Source organism: Nipponia nippon, unplaced genomic scaffold, assembly GCF_047370975.1.
Source record: "Nipponia nippon isolate SJK-2023a ecotype South Korea unplaced genomic scaffold, ASM4737097v1 scaffold_8, whole genome shotgun sequence".
In the NCBI taxonomy this organism is placed as follows: domain Eukaryota; kingdom Metazoa; phylum Chordata; class Aves; order Pelecaniformes; family Threskiornithidae; genus Nipponia; species Nipponia nippon.
Window position 1 is genome coordinate 22,630,414 of NW_028262402.1, and position 26,347 is coordinate 22,656,760.

Consider the following 26,347-nt stretch of genomic DNA (forward strand, 5'->3'; position numbering starts at 1 on the left):
CAAAAACTGTCTGCAGTCGGCATTAAGTTTCTTCCCAGCTGGGCAAGACAGTAATTCTTCTGCCTGAAGTGACAGATGAAATAAATCATTAACTCTATAAATTCTTCAGTGACCTTTATATTCATACCCTATGTTTGAGGCAGCCAATTGTCATGGCATAGCAAGTCATTGCATGGTTCACACTGGCAAAGGCCTTAGCTTACAAAAATACTCTTAAAAAAAAAGAAGCCAGATGGAACGTTCTGCCCCCCAGGACAATAATAACTTCTGTGCAGTTCCACCAAATACCTTAGGGTAAGCGTCAGCTACAAACAGAAATTCAAAGTGCAGGAGACACATAATTCACAGAACACACGGTCAAGACTCTTTAATCAGAGATGGATGGAATCACAAATCTGTACATTCCTCCAAGGCCAGCTCTCCAACAATTACATTTTCTTACAAGAGCATATTGACAAATAACTAACTTGCCCCCATGCCCTAGAAGTGTTTTGCTCCAGGTTTTCCTGGCCTTTTAACCCCATTTCTTCTCTCACCTTTCTGCATTGCACCAGTTCTGCAGGATTTAGTCCAACACACCTGTGTAATAAGTGGGCAGTAGATCTTACGTGGGGGTCTTGGAGATATTTATTTACCAGTCACTGGTCCAACTATTCATCACTAGGGCTCCAACGGGTACTTTGATGGACCTGCTAACACTAGCCTACCAAATACTTTGTGATGAAACAGATGAAGGACTTTCTAGCACAAAGATGACTATCACGAGCACGATGAAACGACCTTGGAAGAAGCCTCCCTGTCTCCCCTGCTTTTACAGGGCTGCATTCATTCACAGGAAGGGGGGCAGGAAGGGCTGGAAAAGGAACAGCTGGTCCCAGAGCACACAGGAGGAGGCTCTCAGTCTGCAATAGCCTGGACAGGAGTCGCTTACAGAGCCAGACAAAAATTCAGCCTACCCAGATGGATGTGAAGGGATGGGATGGCCAAACAACTAGCTGGTGCCAAATCCCGCTCACAGATGAATGAAATGGAAAATGAAATGGACAGAGCAGTCCAGCTCCTGAGCAGTCAGGAATTTCTGATCTACGCACCTCTGGGACACAGCATCTCCATCCCTCAGCCTTGCTCTTCAAGGCTTCACAGACATCTGCTGCACTGAGCTTCCCTGCCAGCCAACACATTTTCCAAGGGTCTATATTTGCCTGTACCTTACCGTAAAGCAACGAAGAAGAGTCTGGTTCACAGCACCCTCTGCACCATCCAATAACAGGCAGAAATTAATGGTTAAATTAATGTTTTTTCAGTGTGCAGGGCAGCATTTATCAGAGTTAGGTGCCTAAGCGGAGACTGCAAGACCTTTGTCTTGGCGTCTGAAATGGATAACTTGATTTTCAGGAGTGCTCAGCACCACTGATGAGAATTACAGATACTGCCTTGTGCATGGGAACTGCTGAACCTAACACCTATTTAGGTTGTCAGAGCACTATAAGGATGTGTAAAGGTAAAGCAGTTCAGAGCCTCCAGATCCAGGCTTAAGGATAAGTTTATGATATTTCATCCAAACAAGAGATATTAAAAAGTGAAAGCAAGAGGGGAGGAGAATGAGGATGCTATGAGGTCAGAGCCGGGTTTTAAGACTACTGCTTTACTGCTGTCCTTCCTTAGAGACAGGAGAAAAAACAGAAGAAAAAAAAACACGAAAAAACCCACAAAAAAAAACCCAGAAAATTGAGAGAGAACATGTGCTCTCCTTTTCTTCTTTCAATCTGCCACTCACCCAAACCTTGCAGAAGTCATCATGCCCTGAAACCGGGAGCCCAGAGAAGGGCTGAACAAACATTAACGGCACTTTGCAAGCTACATTAGCAAGGATTAGATACAAGCAAGACTGGAAGGGATATAAAACTCCTGCTTAAGCCTTCTCCCTCAGATCAAGGGCAAAGAAATCTGCATCCGGGTCAGCTCATTTCGTAATTACTTCCCTCAGAGGGCTTTAACCACCACCTTTGATGCATCTGGTGTTTGTCACTGCCGGAGAGGGTGATGCTCGCTCAGAGTATCAATCCCCTTAAATCAGCCCAGCTGTACAGACATTTCTCATGAGCCACATACACACTGTTTTTCAGTCCGATTATGCTCTGGGAAGAGCGGCAGCGAGTTCCTGCCCGTTCGTTCGCCCCTTGTGTAGCACTTTCTGCCTGCTTGAACATGTTTGATCAAGCCTACTTCTCTGGGTCATGGTTCTTGGTCAGGAGCTGGGGAGGCTGCATTTGCCTCTCGGGTGAATTTTGTGAGGCTGCATTAGCTTGGACATGGCAGTCCTCACCCCTCAGACATCCTGCCAACACACTGGACCAGTTTCTGTTGACCTCGCACAAGGCACTGGCCTGGGTCAACAGAGGTCCCACCTCGCTGGGCTTCTGTCCCTTGCTGAAGAAGCAGAGGTTGTCTAGGACGTGCCCACAGCGCTCGTGGTGGTTTCGGCTAGCATGGGAAGCAAAGCTGCTGAGTTCGTCTCTCAGCACTGAACTGAACAGCAGCAGGATGCTAAGACCTTGGGGATCCCGCTCCTCCAGCCGGAGCTGCCGAGGACAGTAAGTCAGCCCGGCATGAAGCACACGCGCTGCCTCTGCTCCGCTCTGCTGCCCGAACGTGCGAACTGGAGCAGAGGGTCAGTAGCCGCAAGGAGAAATCGTTGCCACAATTCACCCTGAGAGGTGGCTTTAGGCAGGTCCCTGAGGAGAGCTGGCTGCTGCCTTTCCTGAAGCTCAGTGTGTCTCTCTGGATGAATTTCATTTCGACTCCAGTCATGAGCTCCCCTCAAACTGCCCCCCAAAAATCCCAGTGGTTTTTAGATAGGCATGGTGAGTCATCCAAGCCTGAAGAAAATGCTTCTCCTTTCTCCATGAAAGGAAAGCACCAAAGCATCCTCTTTTGAATTTAACTGAGGCTCTGGTTGGGGCCTTTTTTGGGACAGACTGGTTTCTTCTTGGGGCTTTTTTTTTTTTTTTTTAAATACCGACATCCCAGAGAGCATTAACTGAGGAATACCAAAGTCCTGTTCTCTCACCACCATCTGCAGCTGAGCCGACAGGAGAGCTGGGCTCCATCTCTGTGGATCTCAGTGGAAGGAGGTGACATTGTCCATGGCTGCTGGGAAAAGGAATGGGTCAGTCTGAGCACAAAGAGCCAGCGTGAACCCAGGCCTCCTGAAGCATTCACACTTAAGGTCATGTGTTTTCTTTGAAAATGTCTAATAAGGAGGAAGTGTTCAAAGGAGCAGATAATTAACTGGCAAATGTCAGTCTGGAGTCTCTCAGACCCCCTGAGAGGACAGATGCTGTTAGACAGACTGGCTTCTCAAAGGAGACTTGGGAAAATGGTGCTTGGGAAAAAGCAGAATGGGATGGGTGCCCAAGCTTGAGCCTTCAGGGAGCAAGAGTCAGCCGAACTGCTGGACAGCAGGAGAGCAGTCATGCTAAAGGAAAAATATCAGTAGGAAGGGGTCAAAGGATCTTTCATGAAGGGCTGTGAGCCAGGACAAAGAAGTCAAAGCGTCTTCAGGGGGACCCTGCAAGCTTTCTTAATAAAACCCAGCCACTCTCCCCCCCAAAAGAAATGTTACTGCAATTCTTCTAGGCTTACTGAAAAACCTGGAGGGAACTGGCTAGTTGGGGTGGGGGTCTCCACAGCTAAGCCATACCATGAGGCAGCCTCAGGGGAGCACCAACATCTTTGGCAGCAAAAAAAGCCAAATGCCTCTCAGCAGCCTATCATATACCCTGATATAGTGAGTTTATGCTCTCAGGAGGAGTTTAAGCATCTACCTTTACCTTGTCTTCTGCACCTCAGGAGCTTCCCCAGAGACTGACAGAAATACATTAACTGGTAATGGAGTGTTGTGGTTTAACCTGGCAGCTAAACACCACACTGCCGTTCACTCACTTCCCCCCTGCCCAGTGGGATGGGGGAGAGAATCAGAAAAAAAAAAAAAAAAATTCATGGGTTGAAATAAAGACAGTTTAATAGGACAGAAAAGGAAGGGAAAATAATATAATAATAATAATAATAATAATAATAATAATAATAATAATAATAATAATAATAATAAAAAATAAAATGGTGATTATGATGATGATGATGATAAAAGAATATACAAAACCAAGTGATGCACAATGCAATTGCTCACCACTGGCCGACTGATGCCCAGCCAGTTTTTGAGCAGCAATCGCTGCCCCCTAGCCAGCTCCCCCAGTTTATATACTGGGCATGACGTCATGTGGTATGAAATAGCCCTTTGGCCAGTCTGGGTCAGCTGTCCTGGCTGTGCTCCCTCCCAGCTTCTTGTGCACCTGGCAGAGCATGGGAAGCTGAACAGTCCTTGACCAGTGTAAGCACTACTTAGCAATAACCGAAATATCAGTGTGTTATCAACATTATTCTCATACTAAATCCAAAACACAGCTACTAGAAAGAAAATTAACTCTATCCCAGCCAAAACCAGGACATGGAGCTAGCTTCAAACAAACAAATAAATAAATAAAGGAAAGGCAGGAATGATGGATAAAAGGTTTCCACAGATTTACAACCTTCTCCAGCAAGCTCCCAGCAGAGCAAAAGGACCGTTGAGTCAAGCTGCAAAGCAGTGGTCAAGTCTTAAGGAGTCACGCATTGAGAGCTCTGCCTCTGCTGTCACCGGACGGACAAACCCCCCAACAGCCTGGCACAACCAGTGGCCAGCCCTTGTTTTCACGCACTGTTACCATTCCTGTGTGGGCATGAGCTTAGCAAGCCTCACTGCTTTCGACAGGTCATACTAACTGTTCTGAAAGGACTATTTCTGTTGAGTTTTTCTTCAGTCACTTTCCTAAGTAATAGGATGAAATGCAGAAAGCTGGAGTTAAAATAAACTTCCTAGCTGGCGAAAGCTAGTGCACTGACAGCGCAGAGAGAGTGCTGGTGCTCACAAAAAGTCCGCTAGCAATGTTCGTAATTTTCACTTCCATGTGACCTCATACACCGTGTTTTTGTGTTTCCTCACACCCCCCCCCATAGTAATATATGTGTTTGCAATTCTTAAATTAAAGCTTTAGTAAAATAGATTAAGACTCAAAAGAAGGAGTTTTGCATGGCTAAATCTCACCTAGAGCTGCCAAAAGTTAATGCTAGCAAAGATTTTGGAAGAGAAGAAATCTCGGCTTGGGTTTTAAACTAATTCCTAACTACCCAGAGTTGCAGGGGGATGTGTAGAGAGCCAGAAGGTGGGGGAGGAAGGAAATGGCTTGTGCAGGGCACTGCTTATAGCCATTATCCAGCACAGAAGTTTGGATTATAGAAAGGGATAACCAAGTCAGCTAGGACTTTTCAGCTGAAGGAAAGAGGCAGCTGAGAGACACGTGGCAGAGATGCATGCAGTCACAAGGGGTCTGGAAAAGGCAAAGAGCAATCGGTGATTCACCACCTCTTTTAATACAACAGCCAGAGGACATCAAAAGAAGGTATTAGGAGTCAGCATCACACCAAACAGGAGATGGTTCCTCGCACAGTTTGTAGTCAAAACCACAGGCCTCCCTGCAAAGCAATGTCATGGAAACCAAAATCCTACGGGAGCTGAAAAGGGAGGGTGAACAAGCTCAAGGGATACAAGTCCACAACACGGGTAGAAATCACATCCTTCTCATGAAGCTCCAACCTCAACTCTTCCCAGGCATCTGCTGACATCCGTGACCACGTACATGCTCCTGGGCTAAACTGACCTTGGGTCCAAACCGGTGCAGCCAGCCACTCTTACCTGCTCCCCTGGCTTTGGCATGGCCCTGGACCAGGCGGACATCAGGCTCGGTACCGTCCAGCCAGCTCCACTCCTCAGTCCTCACTGCAACACACCCCACATCTTCACCCCAGGAGTTCACCAAAAGGCACCAGGGCACCGCAGGCTTCCCATGCCGCTCCCAGCGCCATGGGATGTGTTTACCAGGAGCAGCATCCCGGGAAGCAGTCAGGCTGGAGAGAGCAAAACAGAAAGGGCGCAGATACCATTGGCGCTGCTCTCCCCGCTCAAAGGCAGACTTCACAAAAGTTCAGTGTCTCATGAGAGGCTCAATTCAGAAATGAAGCGAAAGAGTCACTGCTTAGGAAAAGGCATGGGAACAGTGACAAAAAATGGATGCCTTAGCAGCAGTATCAAGCAGTTGCAGGTAAAATTTGTTTTCAGTCTGGTCGTCTTGTTTTACACCTGCACTTGAGTTTTCCTCCCCTTAGAGAAATGTTTGCTTCGTTGTTTGGTTGAAGTTGTTAGGAAGCAGTCAGCTGTTATACTGAATTAAATGCTTTTTATTATGCAGAGGCTGACACTGTCTGAGCTGTAACTGCATGAATGTGAACAGCATATTAATTCAAAGTCTGTATGATTACACTTTACCTTTAAAGGTCACTCAGCATTTTCTGTTTGCCAAGTCAGTGATTTTTGATGTGTGCCGTAAGGACCTCTGGATGTCTATGCATTATTTCTAAGGTATGTGCAAGAATCAAAGCAAGCCAATTGAGAGGTAGGCTTCAGCTCACCACATGAACCACCATGTTCTTAGATATAAACCATAAAGATAGTAAAAAAGATCCAAAACATTAAAAGCCACAGTGCAAGTATTTTTCCTGAGTTATGTCAAACAGCATTGGGATGGGGGCCTGATTTAAGAAAAATTGCACAAAGACAGCATCTTTCACTCAGAGAATTCAGTGGTGCATGTACTAGACATCTTGCATTTACTTTTTTTGTTCAATCTGTTCCGAGTATATTTAGCAAACTGACAGACTGCTTCTTTTCAGCAGGTAGTGTGCTTCCATCACCTTTAGGTATCTCAGATGGCAGAAAAATGTTTAGACATGCCACAGGTCTGCCCCACATGGATTTCAACTCCACGGAAGCTAAAATTCAGATATGTGTAAGGGCCTTATGAGCCTACCAGAAGTTACATCTGTATCTTTAAGCAAGTAAATTCTTTCCAAAACCCAAGGCAACATCTGCTAAGACTTGAGAACTTGCAGGGCACATCCTTTCCCATGTGCTGTACATTCTTTACGTCCGGCCAAATAAGTGCTGGTTTTATGGATGGAAGTAAAGAAGGATGGGATATCGGTAGAGTTCATCTTCCTTTTTCAAATCACTATTACAAACGCGGTTTAAGATAGTATCCCAACATCATTAAAATATTCTTTGCACCTCAAGTTCAGTGAACAGTAAAAAAAACCAAAACAAACAAAACCCCACACCCAAACCCCAAACCACTCTACACAAGAGCAACTGGAAGAATTTACATTTGCAAAGGTATAAAAACCTGCATTTCCTCTATGGCAAGGGCAAACCATAGAACTGTAACACAGCGACAGAGCATGCAAAAAGGTGTATATATCTCCCTTTAACTTCGACATAGCTCATTGACCCTGAATGGTTATTTCATATCACATATTTAAATTAATGTTACAGCTTTCACCTAAATTGTTCTTTCTGAGTCTTAACTAGATTTAACAGAAGTTATTTGGATCAGAAATTTGACTGACGTTTGATGTGAGCCATCTTCACCCTGGCACAACTGAGGCAGAAGTTCGAAGTCACACCAAGAAATCTCACGTAAGCCTCCTGCTGTGCAAGCGCCGGGGGGGCAGGGGGGTTCTGAAACGATGTTGTTGCAACAGCAGGCTGTTTGCTTGCTGCGAAAGTGTGAGTTAAGGAGCGTCAGCACCAGCATCCTTGGGCAGCTGCGGCCCGGCCACCAGGCAGTTTCAGCTATGGCATGAAGGCAGAAGGCACCAAAGGTGATACATCCCCCACAAGCAGCACAACGTAGGCCAGCTGGCACTACTGTCCCACTGGTAAAGAGGTTAATACTTCTTCTTTTTTCCTTATTAGGCCACAGAGAGTCCACAGACGAGAAAGCTGATGAAAACCAGAACTCGCTGGTACTAGAATTTGTTTTCTTTTGAGAAAAGGGCTTTCCTGGTAAGGGTTCTTCCTTTAATGCTGAAATGCAGCCATATCCCAGGCTTAAGTGCATCTTGCCATCACACTTGGCATTTGTTCAGCCTGGGAGATGCAGTTATTACCCCAATGACACTTCCTGTTTGAAAACTGTTCTAAAAAAATAATGAGCACACTTTGGAGACAAGCCACCTCTTCCACTGTGCCATTTCACGCTAAGAAGAGAAAGCAAGCCCCATTCATCGCTTCTGCAAAAGGGGAGGCTTGCACTGTGTAATCTGTGCTGTTTGGGTTGTTTTCTTACCGCTCTCAAACTACTGTATCACAGACTCAAGACGATGCACTCTTGTTCAGTCCTTTCACCAGGTGTCGAAAAAATTGCTGTGGCTGTGATGTGAAGCGCTCGGCAAGCATGACAGTGACCAGTGGGCCTCTGCCTTGGCACTCCATCCTCAAAAGCCAGCTCCAGCCTCGTCTCCTTAGGCTTAGCCCAGTGGTCGTGGCACTGAAAATCTTTTCGTGCAGTTATCAAAGCAAGCGACAGCAAACACCACGCACTTCCCGCGGCCGGAGCTGGTGGCAGAGGCGCTCGGTAGGGCTGGAAATGCAGAGCTCCCGCTCTGACAGACGGCTTGATCCGGTGCCCAGGCAGGTTTGTTTGCTTACAGCATCCAGGAAGTACAGTCAATTCGGGAGCAATTCAAGCTTCAAGGGCTAGTTAAATACCTGAGCTCCTCTGACTCCTGATTCAACCCTGTAGCAACCTAGCCCGCACCCAGAGGGCTAGCCCTCACCTCACCCTGCTTTTAAGCCCCATCCACAACCTGCCTTGCTCGTCTCTGTAATGCAGAGAATAAATGCTCAGATGCATTAGCATCCCAGGAGCCTGTGTTCTCTGACAGGAGCTGGCACAACAGCAAGAGGCACCTCAGAGCAAGGAGGGGCTGTGCTCAGAAAAAGCACCTGGAAACATACTGTAGAAGCATACTTCAAACAGTACCATTCCTGAAAAGAACAGGACACTTACAGCCGGACTGAAAGTACTGGGCACTTAGAGCTGGTCTCAAATAGCTTTTTCATCTCATGGAAGTGTACAATTTCTACCCCCCCACCTTCATCTCAGTGCCAACAGGAAAAAAGGACTGGAAACAGCCTCTGTTACCATGCGTGACCGAGGACAGGAATCCCTTCAGAAAGAGATTCAGATGTTTAAGACACGAATTGCTCAAGACTTAAACTTGTCCATCTGCAGCCCCACTTCTCTGCATGGCGACAATCCGGAGGAACTCTCTATCACACATACCCCCTCTCAGCCAGATTTGCAAAGAGAAGGACCCCCACATAGTTTTACAACCCACCAGGATGTGACAAACCACCCAGGCCACAGAGCGTGTCTGGGTGGGAGAGCCAGACCGTGAGATCCCTGCTCCACCAGAAGCCAGCTTTCCATCAGGAACCGTCTGCGAGGAACGTCCCTTCAAGGAGAATGGGTGGCGTGTGTCCCTGAGCCCAGGGATGCCGCTCCCACCTCCTCTGGACGAGCCCGCAAACCCCTCACCAACCAGCTCTACCAGCTGCTGCACCCCGGGGATCCCCAGCACCCACACTGCAGAGCTGACATGGAGCAGGATACTCTGGCTGGTGGCTGACTGCACCAATCTTTGAGTTTTGGCAGCAGTTCACAGGTTTGCCCAGCCTCAGCTGGAGCACAGCAGCTTGGCAGATGGCTCTCCGACACCCTGGGGACCCGCCTAATCTTACTCTCCAGATGCTACCCCATCCCTCCCTTCCCTAAGCCACTACATTGTGCTGCCTCTATATTATCTTTAAACCAGCACCCAGCAGAACCCCAGGCTCTAGCTCTCTCTCCAGACCCTCGCAACTGAACAGAAAAACTCCAAAAAGAAACACATGCAACACCTCAGAAAAAAATCACCCTGGCTCCCAGGTCTGCCACCCTGTCTCTCCGTGGAGCAGGGATCGTTTCAAGCAATCACCTCTGCTGCATGCGCAAGGACAGTTTATCAGACGCGGCCAAAGCTCCTCTGCACCGACGGCCGTGTGTGGGGTGTGACTTGCTCTGCCTTGACCACCAGCCCCAACGCTGAAGCTCCCAGCACTTGGCTCAGAGCACGCCCACAGAGACAACCGCTTGTCTGCAGAGATGCTCTGTGGCACTGGTCCACAGCACTCCTGCAGACGGAATGCCTCTTCATCCCACAGGACTCAAACCCCAAACCATCTCTTAAATCAAAGCTGCAAAACCAAATGCCAAACTTTCCTGGTAAGATGGGCAAGAATAGAAAGGACCATTTTGGAGGGGAAGCGGGGAGGGCAAATACTCTGAATGACATCCAGGTTTTTCAGCTATTCAGCTTGACAACAGCGAAGAAATTCTTGCTGAAAAAAAACCCACTAGTGTGTTCATTAGGATCCTCTCTGCTCTTTTCGCTCTCAATTTGATGGCATAGAAATGGCAATAGTAAATCAGGTAATCTGCTCAAGCACCACTAGCACAAGAGGACCCCTTTCACACAGGGAAGTTGTGCAAGAATTTTCTTTAGTATGAAGAAGTCCTAATTTTTTTGTTGTATCGAGTTTTGAAGAGAGCAGCACGTAAGTTTCTTGGCCTTGTTTTTAACATCACCACTGCAGCAAAGGATTTTCTTATACTCTTTTCCGCAATGAACCAAGGCTGTAGTTGAAGGGAAGCATTTGCACAGGGACTCCTACATGGTTTAACCTCACCTTCTCTCTCACCAAAGGCATACCCCCAAAACAACGTCTCTATAGCCAAACTCTCAGACTCTCTACATCAGCAGAGCTAGGTCAGATTTACAGCTAGCATTAAACTGGTAACATCTGCTGAAACACATCAACTAAGGATATGACTGATGAAAAAGCATTTGGAGTAGAAAGAGATTTCTTTCTACTAGCTAAACCAGAAAGGCTTGGATGATTCTCAGCAGCCTATTACAACTGCTTCAAACGCTGGGTGTGCAACCGCCAGTTTCATTAGAAATATTGCATTTGACTTTCTCTCTCTGTTTTAATGGCCCTACGCACAGACGGAATTAAAGCGTGACTGAAGCTGCAAAAGCAGTAGTAATTGCAGTTGCCTATTACACACCCAAATCGCTTCAGTAACACATGGATGTGCTCTGCCTGACAACGTACTAACTGGCACCCTGTGGGAGCCAGGTAATTGTTGTTTATGGCACGGAAATACTGCATCTATAGGGGAAGTTAGCATCTTTGGTGAGTTTGTGTGAAGTTCAAGCTCATCAGAAGTCTCTGTTTATGTTCCCATTGAGAAGTGTACCTCCAGTCCCCGGTAGCAAGGATGAAGATAACACCACAATTGCAAAGCAGTGTCCCTGTGTACGTTTAATGTTCTAAAACTTTACACCTTTGGTGAATTCATCTCAACCCCACTCCTCCCCAGAAAGCACACTGCTACCACTCAGCCAAAGCCGCTGGCTTTTTCACAACATCTCACTTAATTCAAGAATTTGGTATGATTAAGAGAGCTTGTCAGTGCAGCAACAGTGATGATTAGTCAAGTTACATGGGGACAGAAGCAAAAGCAACCGTACAGGATGCAGGTTGGGGGTCCCAGCCCTGGGGTGGGAGCCCCAGTGCAGCCCCCCCGGTGCAGCTGGTGTCTCTGGGGATCTAGCAGTAATGAGCGCAGAAACAGGCTCTGAGCTTCCTTCCCTTAGGGAAGTGTGAAAAGAAGGAGAAAAGAAGGAAGGAGAAAAGAAGGAAGGAGAAAAGAAAAGCAAAGCAAAGCAAAGCGAAAAGAAAAAAAGAAGAAAATAAAAATAAAAATAAAAATAAAAATAAAAATAAAAATAAAAAGATGAAAAAAAGGAAAAGGAAGAAAAAAAACAGGGAAAGGGAAAAAAGGAAAAGGGGAAAAGAAGAAAGAAAAAGGGAAAAGGAAAAAGAAAAAAGGAAAAGGGAAAAGAGAGGAAGGAAAAGGAGAAAGGAGAAGGAAAACAAAAAGGAAATGGAAATAAGGAAACGAAAGGAAAAAGAAAAATAAAGGGAAAAAAGGAAAAGGGAGGAGAAAAAGGACAAGAAAAAGAAGGGGGGAAAAGGTAAAAGTAAATGAAAGGAAAAAAGCGCCCCCGGCTGGGCGCACCCCGCACCCGCCCGGGCACACACCGCCCCTTACCGCACCGCCGGCTCCTTCCATCTCCCATCGCCGGCCGCGGCGGGTCGCAGCCGCCCTCCCGCGAGGCCGCGCCGCGCCGAGCCGCGCCGTTCCGCGCCGTTCCGGGCCGGGCCGGGCCGCGCCGAGCGGGGCCGTGTCGCCCTGCCGGCCCGCGGCGGCGGCGGCGGCGGGGCCGGGCGGGGGGCGGCGGCGGCCCCAGCACGGTGGGCGCGGCGGGCGCGGGCGCGGCGCGGGCCGGGCGGCGGGGCCGGGCCGGGCCCGGCGGGGCGGGGCGGGGCGGGGGCGGGGCCGCGGCGCGGGCCGGGGGCGGGGGCGGGCGATGAAGGGCAGGGGCAGGAGCGCACCGCGTTCCCCTCAAAAAGACGAAAAAAAGGGCATTGCTTCAGGATTAGCAAAGCAACGGAGTGAAAAACCCAACGCAGACCGCGTGCCCGCGGCGGCCGGGACTGCCGGGCTCCGCTCCGCTCCGCTCCTGAACCCCTTCAGCGCAGCTCGCAGTTGCTGGGGAAAAAAAAACACAAAAACAACCAACCATCCCAAAAGCCGTTTCCAGCCCTGGGGCTTTCCTTTGCAGCCCGACTTCAAAAAGCCAAAGAGCACAGCTGTCTTCGCAGTAACCCCATCTGAGCGTTCGAAACCGATCGTCTGTTTTTATTTTTTTCCACAGTTCACTGGAAGTTCGCTTGCATCGTCAGGTTTCTGAGCACGCAGTCACATTGTTAGGATTTCTCTAACCAGGAACTCGGCAAGTTGTCCTTTTCAATAAAAGCGGGGTTTCCCCGTTGGAAGCTGCGCTTTAGAAAATACCCCCAAATCTCATGGGCCCAGTTACAGGGGTTAGCTACACAAGTAGCTGACAGACTGGAGAAAGAAGGATGTTAGTTTCTGTAGTTTCAGCGTATTTGTGTTTTGTGCAGTAGCAGCTGAAAGCTTTATTTTTTTTTTAACCCACCAAATTGAGGGTAGGCTTTCTGGAGCAATCTGGAGTAAGGACCGGGGCTCGCTAAACGCTTTGTTTGCACTGGAAAACAAAGCTGCGTGTGAGGTGGAAGGCAAGGTTGTTCCAGATGCTTTGCTGTTATGAAAGGCTTTGGACAGTCCTGGTGGTAGAAGTGCATCACCATGAAGTCACTGACACGAGTGCACCACACCCGGACACAGCAGCATCTCTGCGGCTGAGGAGAAAGCGTAGCCCTGCCTTCTTCCCCATCGGCCTCCCGGCTCACCGCTGGAGCCACGCTCCCTTGCCAGCACAGGGCGACCTCAGCCCTTCCGTTCTCCAACACCAAAAAAAAAAAAAAATCTATTTCTGGCAGGATAAAAGTAAGTCCAGGCATACAGGGTGATGCACCCTGGCCTGGAGCTTTCCCTGTTTGGCAGTCAGACAGGGGCGGCAGCACCATCCCCGGGCTCTTCCAGTTGGTCTGGAGGCTGCATCCAGCAGCATCTTCCCGTGCTCTTCCCAAGAGGGCTGCAGCATGCAGAGCTCACACTGTTCCTCCTGACCCAAACCCCCTTTTTCTCACAACCTCCAGCTCCATACTTACCCGAGCAGTGCTGCTCCTGCTTTCCACCCGTGCCACCCTGCAGGAGACTGTGCTGCCTCTGCCGCCTGGGTGCCTCAGGCCTGGTGTACCCTGTCTCTCAGAAGGCATCCCACTCTTTCCCTACAACTTCCCCTCTCCCCATCCCACGCATCCCAGGAGCAACACAGGATCTGCCTCCTGCCCTGCTCAGCAGCCCTCCAATTCAGTCATTTCTGTCCTCCGGGAACAGTCAGACGAAAACATGGCTTTCCAACCCCTGAAATGGCTGGCATGGGTCCCGAAAGAGGTCCCTGCACGGGCCCGCAGGCATCACCTTGTCCGCCTCTGCCCCATGTGCCAGCACTGAGCCCGGCACCCACAGGAGCAGCTCGTCCCTGTCACGCAGCCCCGTGCCCATCTGCCCGTGGCTGAGGCACGCCATGGACTGCAGTGCCCCGGCGGGCGGGGTGATGTGCTGGAGGGCTTTGCCCCTCTCCCCCAGCCAGGGCTGCGATGCCAAGCATGTTTTGACCCTGGCAGGGTTTTGTCCCATCTGTTTCAGGCGCCTCTGAGGCCCCGGGAGCCGGTGCGGGGGCATGGGCTGCAGATTCCCCATCTGTGCCACATCTGAGCTGGTTAATGCAGCGGAAAAAGAAACCACCCAGCGCCTGGGTCTCTGAGGAGGTGATGTGCTCTGCCTCCCTCCTCCCTGGTGGGTCTGAGGTAATGCTGCTGCGGGCCAGGAGGCAGCTCGGAGCAAAAGCCGGGTTTGAGGGGAGGGCTGGTGCAAGGCAGCTGCCCATCACCCGGCCCTGGGCACCTAGGTGGCAGCTGCAGCTGCTGCACTCCAATTTGTTGTTTTTGTTTTCCCCTATTTGTGTTCAGTTGAGAAGAATTTGACCTTTTCTCTCTGATCCAGGCATCTGGCCTGAGTCACCGGGACACTTAGGCTGCTGGGAACATGCTCTGTCCCATAGGACTGGAAGAGGAAAGCATTTGCTAGCCTGGGGGAGGATGATCTGGCAAACTTCTGCCATGCTGGCATCTAGCTGTTGGTTTGCTTCACTGCAAAGTGGGGTGATGGGGTTTCGCACTACCCATCCTGGGATTTGCACAAGGGAAGGAGGTATTTCTTACACTATCGATCATTGCTTTCTGCACAAGGCCTGTATTAAATCCCAAAACATTACTGTGAACAGGCAATCAGCAGAGAAATGGGGTGGTTTTAGTGCATTTATGAAGGAAATCTGTATTTTTTGTCCAAAGGCTTGATTTAAGTTTCCAGTTAGTTATATCAAAAAATGATTGTGGCAAAAGCTGTCGGCTTGCTAATTAGTTATGAGGGCTTGTCACATCTACAGAGCGCTCCGAATTGCCTAAAGATTTAAGTTCCAGCATACAGCATGTATTTTGACACAGCCCAACCTAGAATAAAAAAAAAAAAAAAAGACAGAGGCAGGCACCCACCAGTCACCCTCTGTGAAGATGGCAGTGAACGCTGCAGGAATGTCCAGCCTGATTCAGTGGGTAAGCTGCTGCAGATTCTCCGGCCAAGGGCAGTGATGGGGAGCAGGGAGCCAACACCAGGCAGGCGACCTGGCTGCGGCCTGGGCGCTGGGCTGAGGTGCAGCTAGGCGAACAGAGCACGGGAAACCGGAGACGACATCAGAAGTTGCTGGTCGCAGCAGACAACAGTGTGAAAGCACCACGAGGGAGGGCTGGATCTTACAGCTTGGTTAAGGGGGAGTTGTGTGAGAAGTGGCCAAACTGCACAGGCAGTTGCTGGGGATATTTTGGGGAGCAGAGCCTTGCAAGGCCAGTAATCCTTGCAGGCTCCGGTAATCCTGTCACCTGAGGTTGCCTAGGTAAGGGTATTGAAAATCTGATGTTTGGCTATGCCACGTAGCAAAACTGCGACCCAAGGCAAAAAAGTAATTATAGTGGATTGCTTGTTTGCAAGGAGTCTTGGGTGGAAACCAGGAGGTAAAGAAACAGGAAAATGGGCACAGTTATACGGTGCCAAGGGGCTGCCGAGGTGTGCCCGTCAAGCAGCCCCACACTTGATCACCAGAGTGGGAGCAGGGCAGCAAACCAAACCCATTTTTTTGACTATACCACATGGATCAAACCTGCCTCTGGTCACAACGTGGGACCACAGGATGCTTTCCCTTGCCAGCAGGGCAGCACCTGGGTGGATGCATGGATTGAGAATCACAGCATTGCTGTGTCAGTGCCTGTTCCAGGCAGCTGGCACCAGTCTCTTTCCACCACTTCCTAAGACAAACATTAATCATCTGGGTCAAAAATTCATGGCTGAAAATACCTTCTTTCACCACCCCATGCCCTCAGAAAAAAAAAAAAAGAGTGTATCACAATCAGAGGTCTGTAAAGAATAACCAATGCATACACTCTGTAATCTTTTGCCTATAAACGTGCTCTCTTGCTTATTATTCTTGTCTCACGGGGAGATGAGAGGAGTGCAGGAAACTGTAGTCCTCCTCATTCAAAAGGCAGAAAACCACATGTAAGCCATCATCCAGGTACTCGCCAGAAAACAGCTCAGAACATTGCATTTCAAATCAAATAGAGGTTATCTCTTTCCATGCGGGAGAAGAAAGCTAGCAATAAAAAAAAAAAAAATTATATCTATATAATTATAAAAAAAACCAACCAGAAATACCATTACCTGCAGATGGAAAGACTGAGTTAATCATTTATTGGATTTTCCTCTGTGTGTCTGGATTTTTCTGGACACAGCTGGGAAAACTTTTTTTTCTTGTTTTACTCAGAAAAACAGAGTCACCATCACAACCCTTACTTTCTGAATTAAGGGTGGAAAAGTAGCTGCAACAACACAAGGGGAACAGCAGATTTGGCAGTAAGGTGCAGACTAGGAAACAACTGGGAGTGTGTAAAGAGGGTAACCTTTCTATTATTTCTTAGGAAGAGTCAGATAACACTAATAAATAATTATAGTAATGCCCAGGGTGACAGCAATGGCAGGGAATAGGTTAATGCACACATGGCTAGTTAGCTCACATTGCTGTGAGGAGGAGTACACTGCAAGCCGTGCCAGTATCGTCCTTCTTGTGGCTTTTTCCTTTCAGGTTGTCAGGCTGGGTTGGCCTCCCACCTGAAGCTCCTACAAACTTCCCTTTTAAGGGTTAACTGACTCTTGTCTTGCTCCTTCCCCTGTTGACAATTCTCGAGTGTCTAGCCATGCCCAGTACTCCAGGAAACATAATTTTTCCAGACCCTCCATCTCTTGTCTCCAGAGATTTCACTTCACTCCCTCCTCTACCTGCTGTGTTCCTTGGGAGGAAAGGAAATGACCGACATTCCCTGCCTGGGGAGCCCTGTAACTGGCCAAAATGAGAGCATTTGATGGGAAATCTCAGAGGCTTTTTATTCCACCCATCAGACTTTGGGGATCTCCAATTTCACATTTATCTCCAAAAAACAGGGACTTCACAGCCCAGGTACTTCCCCGGCTGGGCTAGTCTTTAGGAATCTCCTTATTAGCCCGAGCCAAACTGAAGGACACAGAAAACCCTGCTGAATGTCCCTGCTTTGGCAGGTTCACAGTTACCTCCTGAGTCTCTGCTGTCACCTCCTCTCTTAATCTCAACTTTTACCCTTCCCCATCTCTAGCAAATGTCTCTTTTTGGCCTTCTCTTTAGCAAAGGGCTGCAGGGTCCTGAAATCAGCCCGTCTGCAGTGGGTCTGTACCTTCGGAGCCGGCCACCAGTGACAGCCAAGAGCACCATCCCCAGCAAACAGCCACAGCTCCTGGGAGTTTGTGTGGGACTGATGAGCTCACAGCAGGGACACGTCATTACATCTTTTGCTAGCTGACTCCCTCCAAAAGCGGCAGCCATTGCACAGCATTCATGGTGTTACCTAGGGGCCCTAATAAAAGCTCTCCAGAGTGAAGAACCCAAGGAAGGGTCCCAGCCAGATTGAGGTTGGCCATGCTTTTCCCAAGCACCTCCAAAAGTGATGGAGAAATAGTCGGTTACCCCTGGGCTGCCAAACCCTATTGAGTTCTGCTCCTGCCGCTCCCTAGCACTAAGGGTGCAACCCAGCCACCCTCTGGGTGGGGGAAAGCCCTCCATCCTGCTTCTGACAGGGAAGCAAGAGGCCAGGTCTAGGAGCCCAGGATGCTCCAGCAACACACACCCGAACAGTGGAGGCAGGGAAAAGAAAATTTCTGCCAGTTCCCAGGAGCTCAGTGTTATTTCTGTGGCTCGATCTGTGCTAATGAGGGAGGCTTCTAGGGATCAAATCACCAAGACTCCTTCCCTTCCCCCAACTTCCCACATAAAGGGTAAAGCAGAGAATCACAGGTTGGTTTATTTGCAATGTCATCCATATGGCAAGGGGGATCTGGCCTTTGGGAGGATATGAGGGAAGGGGCTTTTTCACTGCCTTCTAGCACAGAGCATGCATCACACCAGCATCATCAGCCCCACAAGTCAATCTGACACACATTGCTACTCAGCTCTGTCCCAGAGGATACAATGCCTAGCAGAAAAGCAAAGGAAGAATATAAGGAAAGACAGACTTTCCTCTCTCAGACTGAAGCAGGCAGCCATATGTTCATCAAGTCAACAGTGCTTTGTTGAATCAGATTAATCAGTCAAATGCCATCTCAAAATAAGTCTGCAAAACCTCTGCCTAAGCATGGTTACTCTTAGGGGTCTTTCTCTCAGAACCCCATCTGTCCTAGACTCAGTGATTCCTCTGGTGGCCCTGCCTTGTGCCTGGGTGTGGCAACCAGATGGATTCACTAGCAAAGTAGCCCATCTAGACTAACAACCACAAGAATAAAGAGTGTTTTGCATGAACACCAGCAGAGGTGTTCAAAAGTGCGCTCAGTCAAACACACAGGTGAGGGGAGCACACTGTATTTGAGCAGAATGAAAATGGTCCAGGTGGTCTTTTCCCCTCCTGAATAACATGTGCGATTCTACCGAATGGTATCCTTTCTAGGGAAACCTTAGCCAGTCTCACATAAATCATTCTGGTCTTGACCTCCAAAAGGAGATGCCAAATACTGCAACTGTCTAGTATGCTATGATCAAGGGAAGCATACATTTCAAGCCAAGATACTGTGGCTTTGTGTTTTTGGTTTCTTTAGACACAGGCATCCTCCTGTAAAGTCCCCCTGTGTAATTTTCCCCTTTTCATGTGTGTCTTCTTTCTCCTGCTACAGATGGTTCAGACTGGACTGAGACTGCACACCAGATAGATACCAAGCCAGTGAGAGGCGAGGGGAAGAGAACATGTATTCAATGGCCTTTTTTTTTTTCGGTAGGATAAACAGCACCTTTTTACAGCACTACCAGTGTCTGGAAAACCCAAGTCAGAGGAGGACTGCTGCAGCTACAACTATGACTGCACTGACATACAAGCAGCCTTCAGAGTCAGGCAAACATAAGGCACATCGCCCCACTGTCCTCCCCAAATGAGATCATTATGGTCTGCAACTCTGGGACATTTGTACAGCAGATGCTGCCTGAAATGCTGCAGTCAAAGAGGGAATTGACACCGCTGAGAAGAAAAGTACTAACAAGATCTGCTTCCTCTGCTTAAACAAAGCTGCAATGGGTGTGGACAACAAACAGCTGGAAATGGCCACGCACATCCATATCCCTCCCTAGCTCTGCCCGGGTGGTGAGCCCGCATCAGTCACAAATGATGGGCAGAAGGTTAAATGGTGACAATTAAGCGTATTTCATTGGGACAGAGCAAGCCCAGCCAACGTGAACAGATCGATACCGACTTTGGTCGGCAGTGGAAGGTCTCTGCAGGCAGGTCTCTTGGCAGAATTTCTAAAGAAAGAAAGACACCGTTTGTTCCCACAGCAGAAAACAGGAGCCAAAGCTGAAAAACACTCGAGCTGGAGGTATCATGTGTCCGGCTGGAGTGTGACAGCAGAGACAACCACTATCGTGGTGCAGCACCATGGTAACAGCCACGGTTTGCAGTGCAGAGGGCTGTATCGCCAGGCATGGTGGCGTGCAGCATTTTCTCCTTCTGTAGCTGCTTTCCTGGGGCAGCCTGCCACACAAGGCAGCTGCACAGCCTCCTGAGCTAACATCAGCCTTGAAGGGTCATCTGAAGAGATGGAAAGCCCTAGGAGAGCAAGAACCCCAAGGAGCCTGGGAGGACAGAGCGAGAAGGGAGGCATAGCTTTGCATCAGGTGACAGGGAGTGTATGCCTGGCGTTACCCACTGAAGTTGTGGGTAGAAAACAGGGTACCAGGGGAAGACTCCTGTCCCCTCGTCTCGTGTCAGTCTCCTACAGTTTCCTGCTCCTCTCCAAAGCAGGACCCCAGACTTCCTTGCAAACTATTCCTCTCTCTCTCTTCCCTCCTCAAATGTCAACCTCAGAATGCATCCTCTAAGTTTCCACCTTCTCATGTACTGCCCCACTTCCTCACAACCAGCCCCACCTCTTGCTACTCACAGCCCTGGCCTCCTACAGCACTCAAACCCAGACCCCAACACAGGTGCTCTCAGTCCCCCTGCCCTCCTGCTATATACTGCTGCTGCCCCTGCAGGGAAGGGTCCCTGCCCCGCTGCCGTGCATCCCCAGTCTCGTGCTCCCTACCTCCCCAGCAATCATTTATCTTCTTATTATTGCTCTTTCCCCAGCTAATTGTTCATTCCCACCCTGCCCCTGGCCAGGGACCAGCCCTCCGTCAGTGAGATGGACACACAGACTCAACATTCAACATTATTTGAAGCAGCAGGAAAGCTGTAGGAAGTTCCCACCCACCCCACTCTCGTTTCTGCCCACCATATGGAAGTTGTGCCAAATGCCACATCTAGTCAGGCCCACCCTGTGCAGACAGAATGCTCTAGCCAAGAAGCATCTTTTTCCACTTCAACATTTTTCCTACATTTTTCCCCCAAACGAATTGCTGCTATCACCTTTGCTTCCCCCACCCTTTACCTCAGCCTTACTTTTCCATCAGCAATGAATAAAAGAGCTCCTGCCTGCTCCTGTGCTATAGCCCTCAGCATTAATTCTCACCATTTCCATACATCTTCCTCTGCACCCAAGATAACTGTACTAAAAGCCAGGCTAGCAGGCTATACAGCATTTCTTCTTCCCTTTACTTCCAGGAAATCCTCACCAGGAATGCAGAAGGCATGAAATGGACAATACGATACTTCAGCATGGAGATCTGATCTCCTGCAAAGTGGGTTTTATCTGAACAACTGAGGGTGTTGGTGGGCATTGCCTGTCATTTCCCACTTCCTATCACTCACCATCTCCACGTGGATCCAGCATCTACAGGTGAAACAGATGTGCTGCTCCTGACTCCCTCAAATCCAAAAATCCTTCTTTATTCTATTTCCAAAAGCTTGATTTTTTTTTTCCTCCAGCTTCATACTGACTTTTTACAATTCCATCAAACCAGCTTTACAACTCCACAGCTATCGCAAGATCAAATCCAAGTCCAAATTCAGCCCAAGGGAAAAAGCCGCTCACTCCCACAAGTATGCGTTCCAATCCTTCACAATTCTTTTCCATTTATATTTTTAAATTAGCATGCTAGATTTTTGATAGCTGGTGCAGAAGCAACATGCTGTTTTCTTCCCTTTCCTTGATGTCAGAAAGACTCATCTCCTGGCTTGAAGAGCTTGCTGGATTCCTGTTTTCTGAGAGAAGCAGAAGATGAAGAGGTATGTATGGTGATGAAGCGATAACAATCTGAGACAGTTGTGGGAGATACAAGCTTGGTTCAAAGCCTGCAGGAGTCAGTGGAAAGCTATCACTGGCCGCTTTGGCCTTTGGAGTCTCCCTTGGTTCTAAAAGCTTTAGGTTCTTCCAAAACTTTGGATTTCCAATGGCTGTGTTAAAAGTAAATTTTGAGTCTGATTCTGATCCTGCTGAGCACATTCAACCTTTACTGCTTTGAGCAGTAGTGGCAAACAGTCAGCTGTGCTCAGGATAAGGCTGTTATGCAAGTGTTTTCAAGTGCAGGGCAAACAATTCTTAATTACAGTTTTTCATACTGACAGACTTCTCTGAAGTCCAGGGCACACACTCATGAATTAATCCTCCTACATCACCTGTCAAAAAGGCAAACCCTAGCAATCTGACTTCTCAGATGAAACGACCGACGTAGAGAAGTTAAATGGCATGGTCAAACCACAGATGCAAGTGAGTGTTACCGTCAACATGAAAAGGCTGCTCTTTGCATGGCAATAAACCAGGTGTCTTTCAGCTTGGCGCCTCCCAGTCCCTACTAAACACATGGTTCAGTCCCACTGAAGGTAGTCATATACATGAAATTGTGCAGGCACACAACTGCTTTATAAAACTAGGACCCAAGTTGCTCAGATTCACATTCACATTTTTAGATGCTGGTCAACACAGTGCTGAAGCATGAGCTCCAGTGCATTTACCACAACAAAAGTGGTCACAAAATAGCCAGGCAGCCCTGCTGTCTCAGGAGTGAGCTTTACTGAACCGACCCCTCAAGGAGGGCCTGAATTTCCCTGGGCTGCCTGAGCTTGAGCTGTTAGAACTGGGTGGAAAAAGAAGAGAATGATATTCCGAGGCACTCAGGTTTGTCCCCACCTTATTCCTGCTCAAATGGGGACCACCTTTCAATCAGTGACCTCAGATGAATAAACCTGGCTCACATCTTGGATTTGAGTTTGAGGGGATTATCTGAGTTGGATGGGAGATTTTTGCCTCTTTTTGCAAGTCAGTATTTGTCAAAGTGTTAGCCGCTCCCTTGATACCAACAGAAGATCACTGTTTTCTGTATGTAAAATATAAAGGTCCAGTTTTTCCAAAGAACTCCTTATGCAGCAGTTCTTTAGACACACCTATGGGAGGCAGACAGATTTGCACTGGAGGTTAGCAACAGCCAAGAGAACAATGGAAAACCCTTCTACTTCCCATAATGGCAATGTGATTATTGCTAAAACAACTTGCTTAAATAATGGCTTTGATCTCCAAAGGAAACAAACACTGCAGGCTTATGATGACACAAAACCACCATATCATCTGGTGGCATGACAGGAATCCTTTTTGCATTTCCTGCATCCTCCCTGCAATTCCTGCAGGGAATGCATTTTTGGAATGCAACATGAACATTGCAAAGGCGATCTTTGTATCAAGGCTATGAGCCTCAGGCCGTACAGTTGCACTTGATGCAGCCTGAGGATTTGCAGGTTCCTCACCAAGGGTCTCTTCTGGATATAAAGCATTCAAACACATGAAAAGAAGCATGGTGCTATGTGGACTGAAGTAACCTGGCAAAAAGAGATGGCCAAAGATCCTTTCTTTTTTCTCTTTAGAAAGCCATGTTTGAATTTAGCAAGGCCAGATCTCTGGGATCCAAGGGATACTTTACAAGAATTGGCAGGGGTTGGGCATAGGCTCCAGCAATTTACTTTGACCACTGTGTGTGGCTGGAGATCTGGTAGAGGAAGGTAGTGGAAGTAAACAGAGCGACATCATTTGTCTTAACGGCCACCACAAGCATGGCCTTTCCTATAGATCAGATCCCACAGAAGGTCTGGGAGATGGTAGTATGCACATCACACAACCTGTTGTCTACGACTAATGCATCTCAAGCCACCAAGATCTTCTCTAAAGATGGCAAGACAAGCCACCAGTTGAAAACTCCCTGTATGGACTGGAATCATCCTTAGAGGATTGCACTATGTAATTCAAATGATATTGCAGTGACAGACTGGACAGCTATGGGGAAAATACATATCCTTGCAGTGGACTGGAGAATGAAAGCCATCCTGAAGATGAACATAGTGGAATGCTTTCAAAGACCAAAGCATATTGCAGTACATAAGGTACAGTACAGACCACCCAAAACTATTAATATAAGTACTGTTTACCCTGTGGGAGAGACCAAAATGTGCAGAATGCTATCTAAGCATTGCTCCTTACCCAAAAAGTTCCCAGTTCAATCTGAGTGATGTTTTTTTAAAAGCCAAAGTTTTGCTATGAATCACATGACAAGGAGGCTAATAAAAATGTCCTGGAAGGTGATACTTTGTACTGAGATTCTGCAGTTCCTCCTTTGCCATATCCTTCAACCCACCGCTTAGCTTCTCCCTCCAGTCCCAAAACAAGGCATCATCACAGATGGGGACCAACCTCAGTCCTTCTGAACTCAGTCCCATCCTTCAGCCATAAAGGTGTCTTCATCTCCTGTGCCCACAGTCTGCTGAGGCAGTACTGAGAGCAGTGCTCAACATTGGATCAATGAGGATTCAATCGCACCAGCCTGGGCAGGGATTTTTTGTTCAGTGTGTCCCCCCATGGAGTCTGCTGGATTTGGCCCCCTGGTTTTTGAGGCACAGGATTTCTCGAGTGCCTGACTTGACCAACTTACAGGCAGCAATAATTTGATTAAACAGTGCTCATTTTAGCCTGGTTTGCTAAGAAAACAAGAGCTTACGGGGTTATGCTACCTGTTATCTGTTTGCTCATCTGCGTGCTTCCCGTAATATCTTTTGAACCAGTTAGCTAATTTCAAACAGCAGTAGGACAGAGGTCTCAGGGAAAATCAGGTTAATGGAAATCAGCACTTTATTAATGCTTATTCTGAGGGAAAGAGAGGGAGAAGCACATCCCTTTGGGCAGCAGTCAGCGTTAGCAAGTGGTCCACTCATCTAGGCACTCTTTTGCCTGCCAGAGGTATCCACCGGGACACAAATGGGAGATGGGAAATACTGGTAGGAGTGCATGAGGTAGGGCCAAAAGAGTGAATCCATAGGAACAGAGACTTAACAAAATGCTGTACTTTTTGTTACCATTGGTAGAAGTTCCTTGTGATTCATGTGCCCTGCTAGCAGGCAAACAAGGCCATAGTTTTCTTGGTGATTCAACACCAAGAACACAGTTGGTCCCTTTGAAATTCTGCCAGCTCTAACTAGAGGACTCCTTTATTTTCTTTGCTGGCAGAGGGAAGAGCTCTTGGTTACCAAAGGGCAACTCTTTGGTAAATACCCAGGTTGCTGCCTCAACATCACAGACAGAGAAGGAATTATGAAGAAAACTGCTGAACCAAGTTATGGCATGGCATTCACCATTGTCCACCCTTTCCTGAGTCTGTGTCAATCCCAGCAAGAACTACTTCGTGGCATACCGGCAGCAGAGCTGCATTGCAATGTTTAATCCTGAGGCATCCCTAGTTGTTTCGGTAGTCAGTCAAAATGTAGAAGGCTCTTGTGGGCTTTCCATGCCAAAGAACTGGCTCTTGGCAGTAGCTGCTTGTTATCAACGCACTGTAAAAATCTCCATGTATAAATATGAGTTACTTTCTCTCAGAAATTGACATGATCTTAGACAAGATGTCTGAGGGGAACCCAGAAAGTCAGGTAGTCAAAAATGTCTCAACCTTCTTTAATCAGGAAAGAAAAGGCTACAAGCCATCTAGCATTTCAGAACTTGATGGCGATTAGGAGGGATGGTGATGCGTGACTACATTACTCAGCACTTGGTCAAAGTGTTACCATTTTACAAAATGGTATTTTTACTGGTTTTGCCCCCAACATGTCAAATAGTCCCTCAGAGCAGAGGGCAAGGATCTGCCACATGCCTGCTGGCTGCGGCCTGAGGGGTTTCTTTAAATTGTTTTCCCATTGCCCTTTCTTTCGTGCTGCATGGACCCTGCATGTCTCATGGACTATTACTCTGTGGTCCATATTCCACAGGTTAAAAATGCTAATCTAGTCCATACCAGCTGTGTGAATGCATGAACACCATTTTAACCATCCCTATTATTTCCAGGCCTGGATATCCTACTTTCTCCCAGGCAATCTTTTCAAATGTTTCACTATCTTAACAAGTGGAAAACATCTAATCTAAATTTCCCTTCCTGTAATTTCAGCCTGCTGCTTTTATCTCATCCACCATGGACAGACAGAACAGATTACACCTTTCTCTCCCGAAGCACTCTTGTAATTACATGAAAAAGGATCATATGACCCCCGAGTCGCCTCTTCTCTAAATTAAAACAACTCTGGCTTTTGTTCAGCCTGCCTTGTAAGTCCTGCTGCCTGTGTAACTTGTTTGTATTGAGACAGGCCTACCCACCAGATAAAGCAAAAATGCAACACTCTACCTTCTCATTAAAGCTGAGCAGCCATTACTGCAGCTACCTGTCACCAAGCGTGAAGAAAATGTTCCGAGCTTATAGACCATACATTTTTGGGACCTGGAGCTAGAAATACCTAGATTCAAACCCAAGTTCTGCTGCTACCAGTCCGTCTGGTCCTAGGCAAATTGAATCCCAGTTCACAGCTCTTTCACTTGACGTGTCTAGAAATAACAATTTGCTTAATTTAGCATAGCATGACCAAGGTAATATAAAGTTGGAGACTGTGCAGGTGTTGTAAAGTCTGGTAGAAGGACTCGGTGTTATAACAGACTTCCACATGGATAGGTGTTCTCTCTTAGAAGTTGTTTTAAAAATTTTGTTTTGAAATACTACAGGTGTCTTTAAAAATCAAAGTTCTTTGAGAGTGAAGAAAGTGAATCAAACTGCTGGGATATCAGTAGCTTCCAAGTAAATCTGGGCAAGTTCAGAACTTCAAAATACCACGAATCCCATGGGTAAGTATTGATACTTGAAGCCCTCCAAGTGAATGATTAAACCAATTTGCCTAACA

The 26,347-nt window shown here is 47.8% G+C and overlaps 1 protein-coding gene across 3 annotated transcripts in view; it reads right to left on the reverse strand.

Annotated features, from left to right (window-relative positions):
• PSD3 (pleckstrin and Sec7 domain containing 3) overlaps positions 1-12,274 on the reverse strand; it is a 112,001-nt gene extending 99,727 nt beyond the window's left edge. Inside the window, exons 1-2 of one of the 3 annotated variants that reach the window (XM_087741312.1) lie at positions 12,156-12,274; positions 5,792-6,003 (exon numbers count right to left, since the gene is read on the reverse strand). In XM_087741312.1, the coding sequence (XP_087597438.1) occupies positions 5,792-5,833 (42 nt within the window). In that variant the 5' untranslated portion in view covers positions 5,834-6,003; positions 12,156-12,274. Of the gene's footprint in view, positions 1-3,070; positions 3,540-5,791; positions 6,004-12,155 lie in introns of those variants that run through there. The other 2 variants (XM_087741313.1, XM_087741314.1) reach the window with 2 other exon arrangements.
• Positions 12,275-26,347: the final 14,073 nt, after the last annotated feature.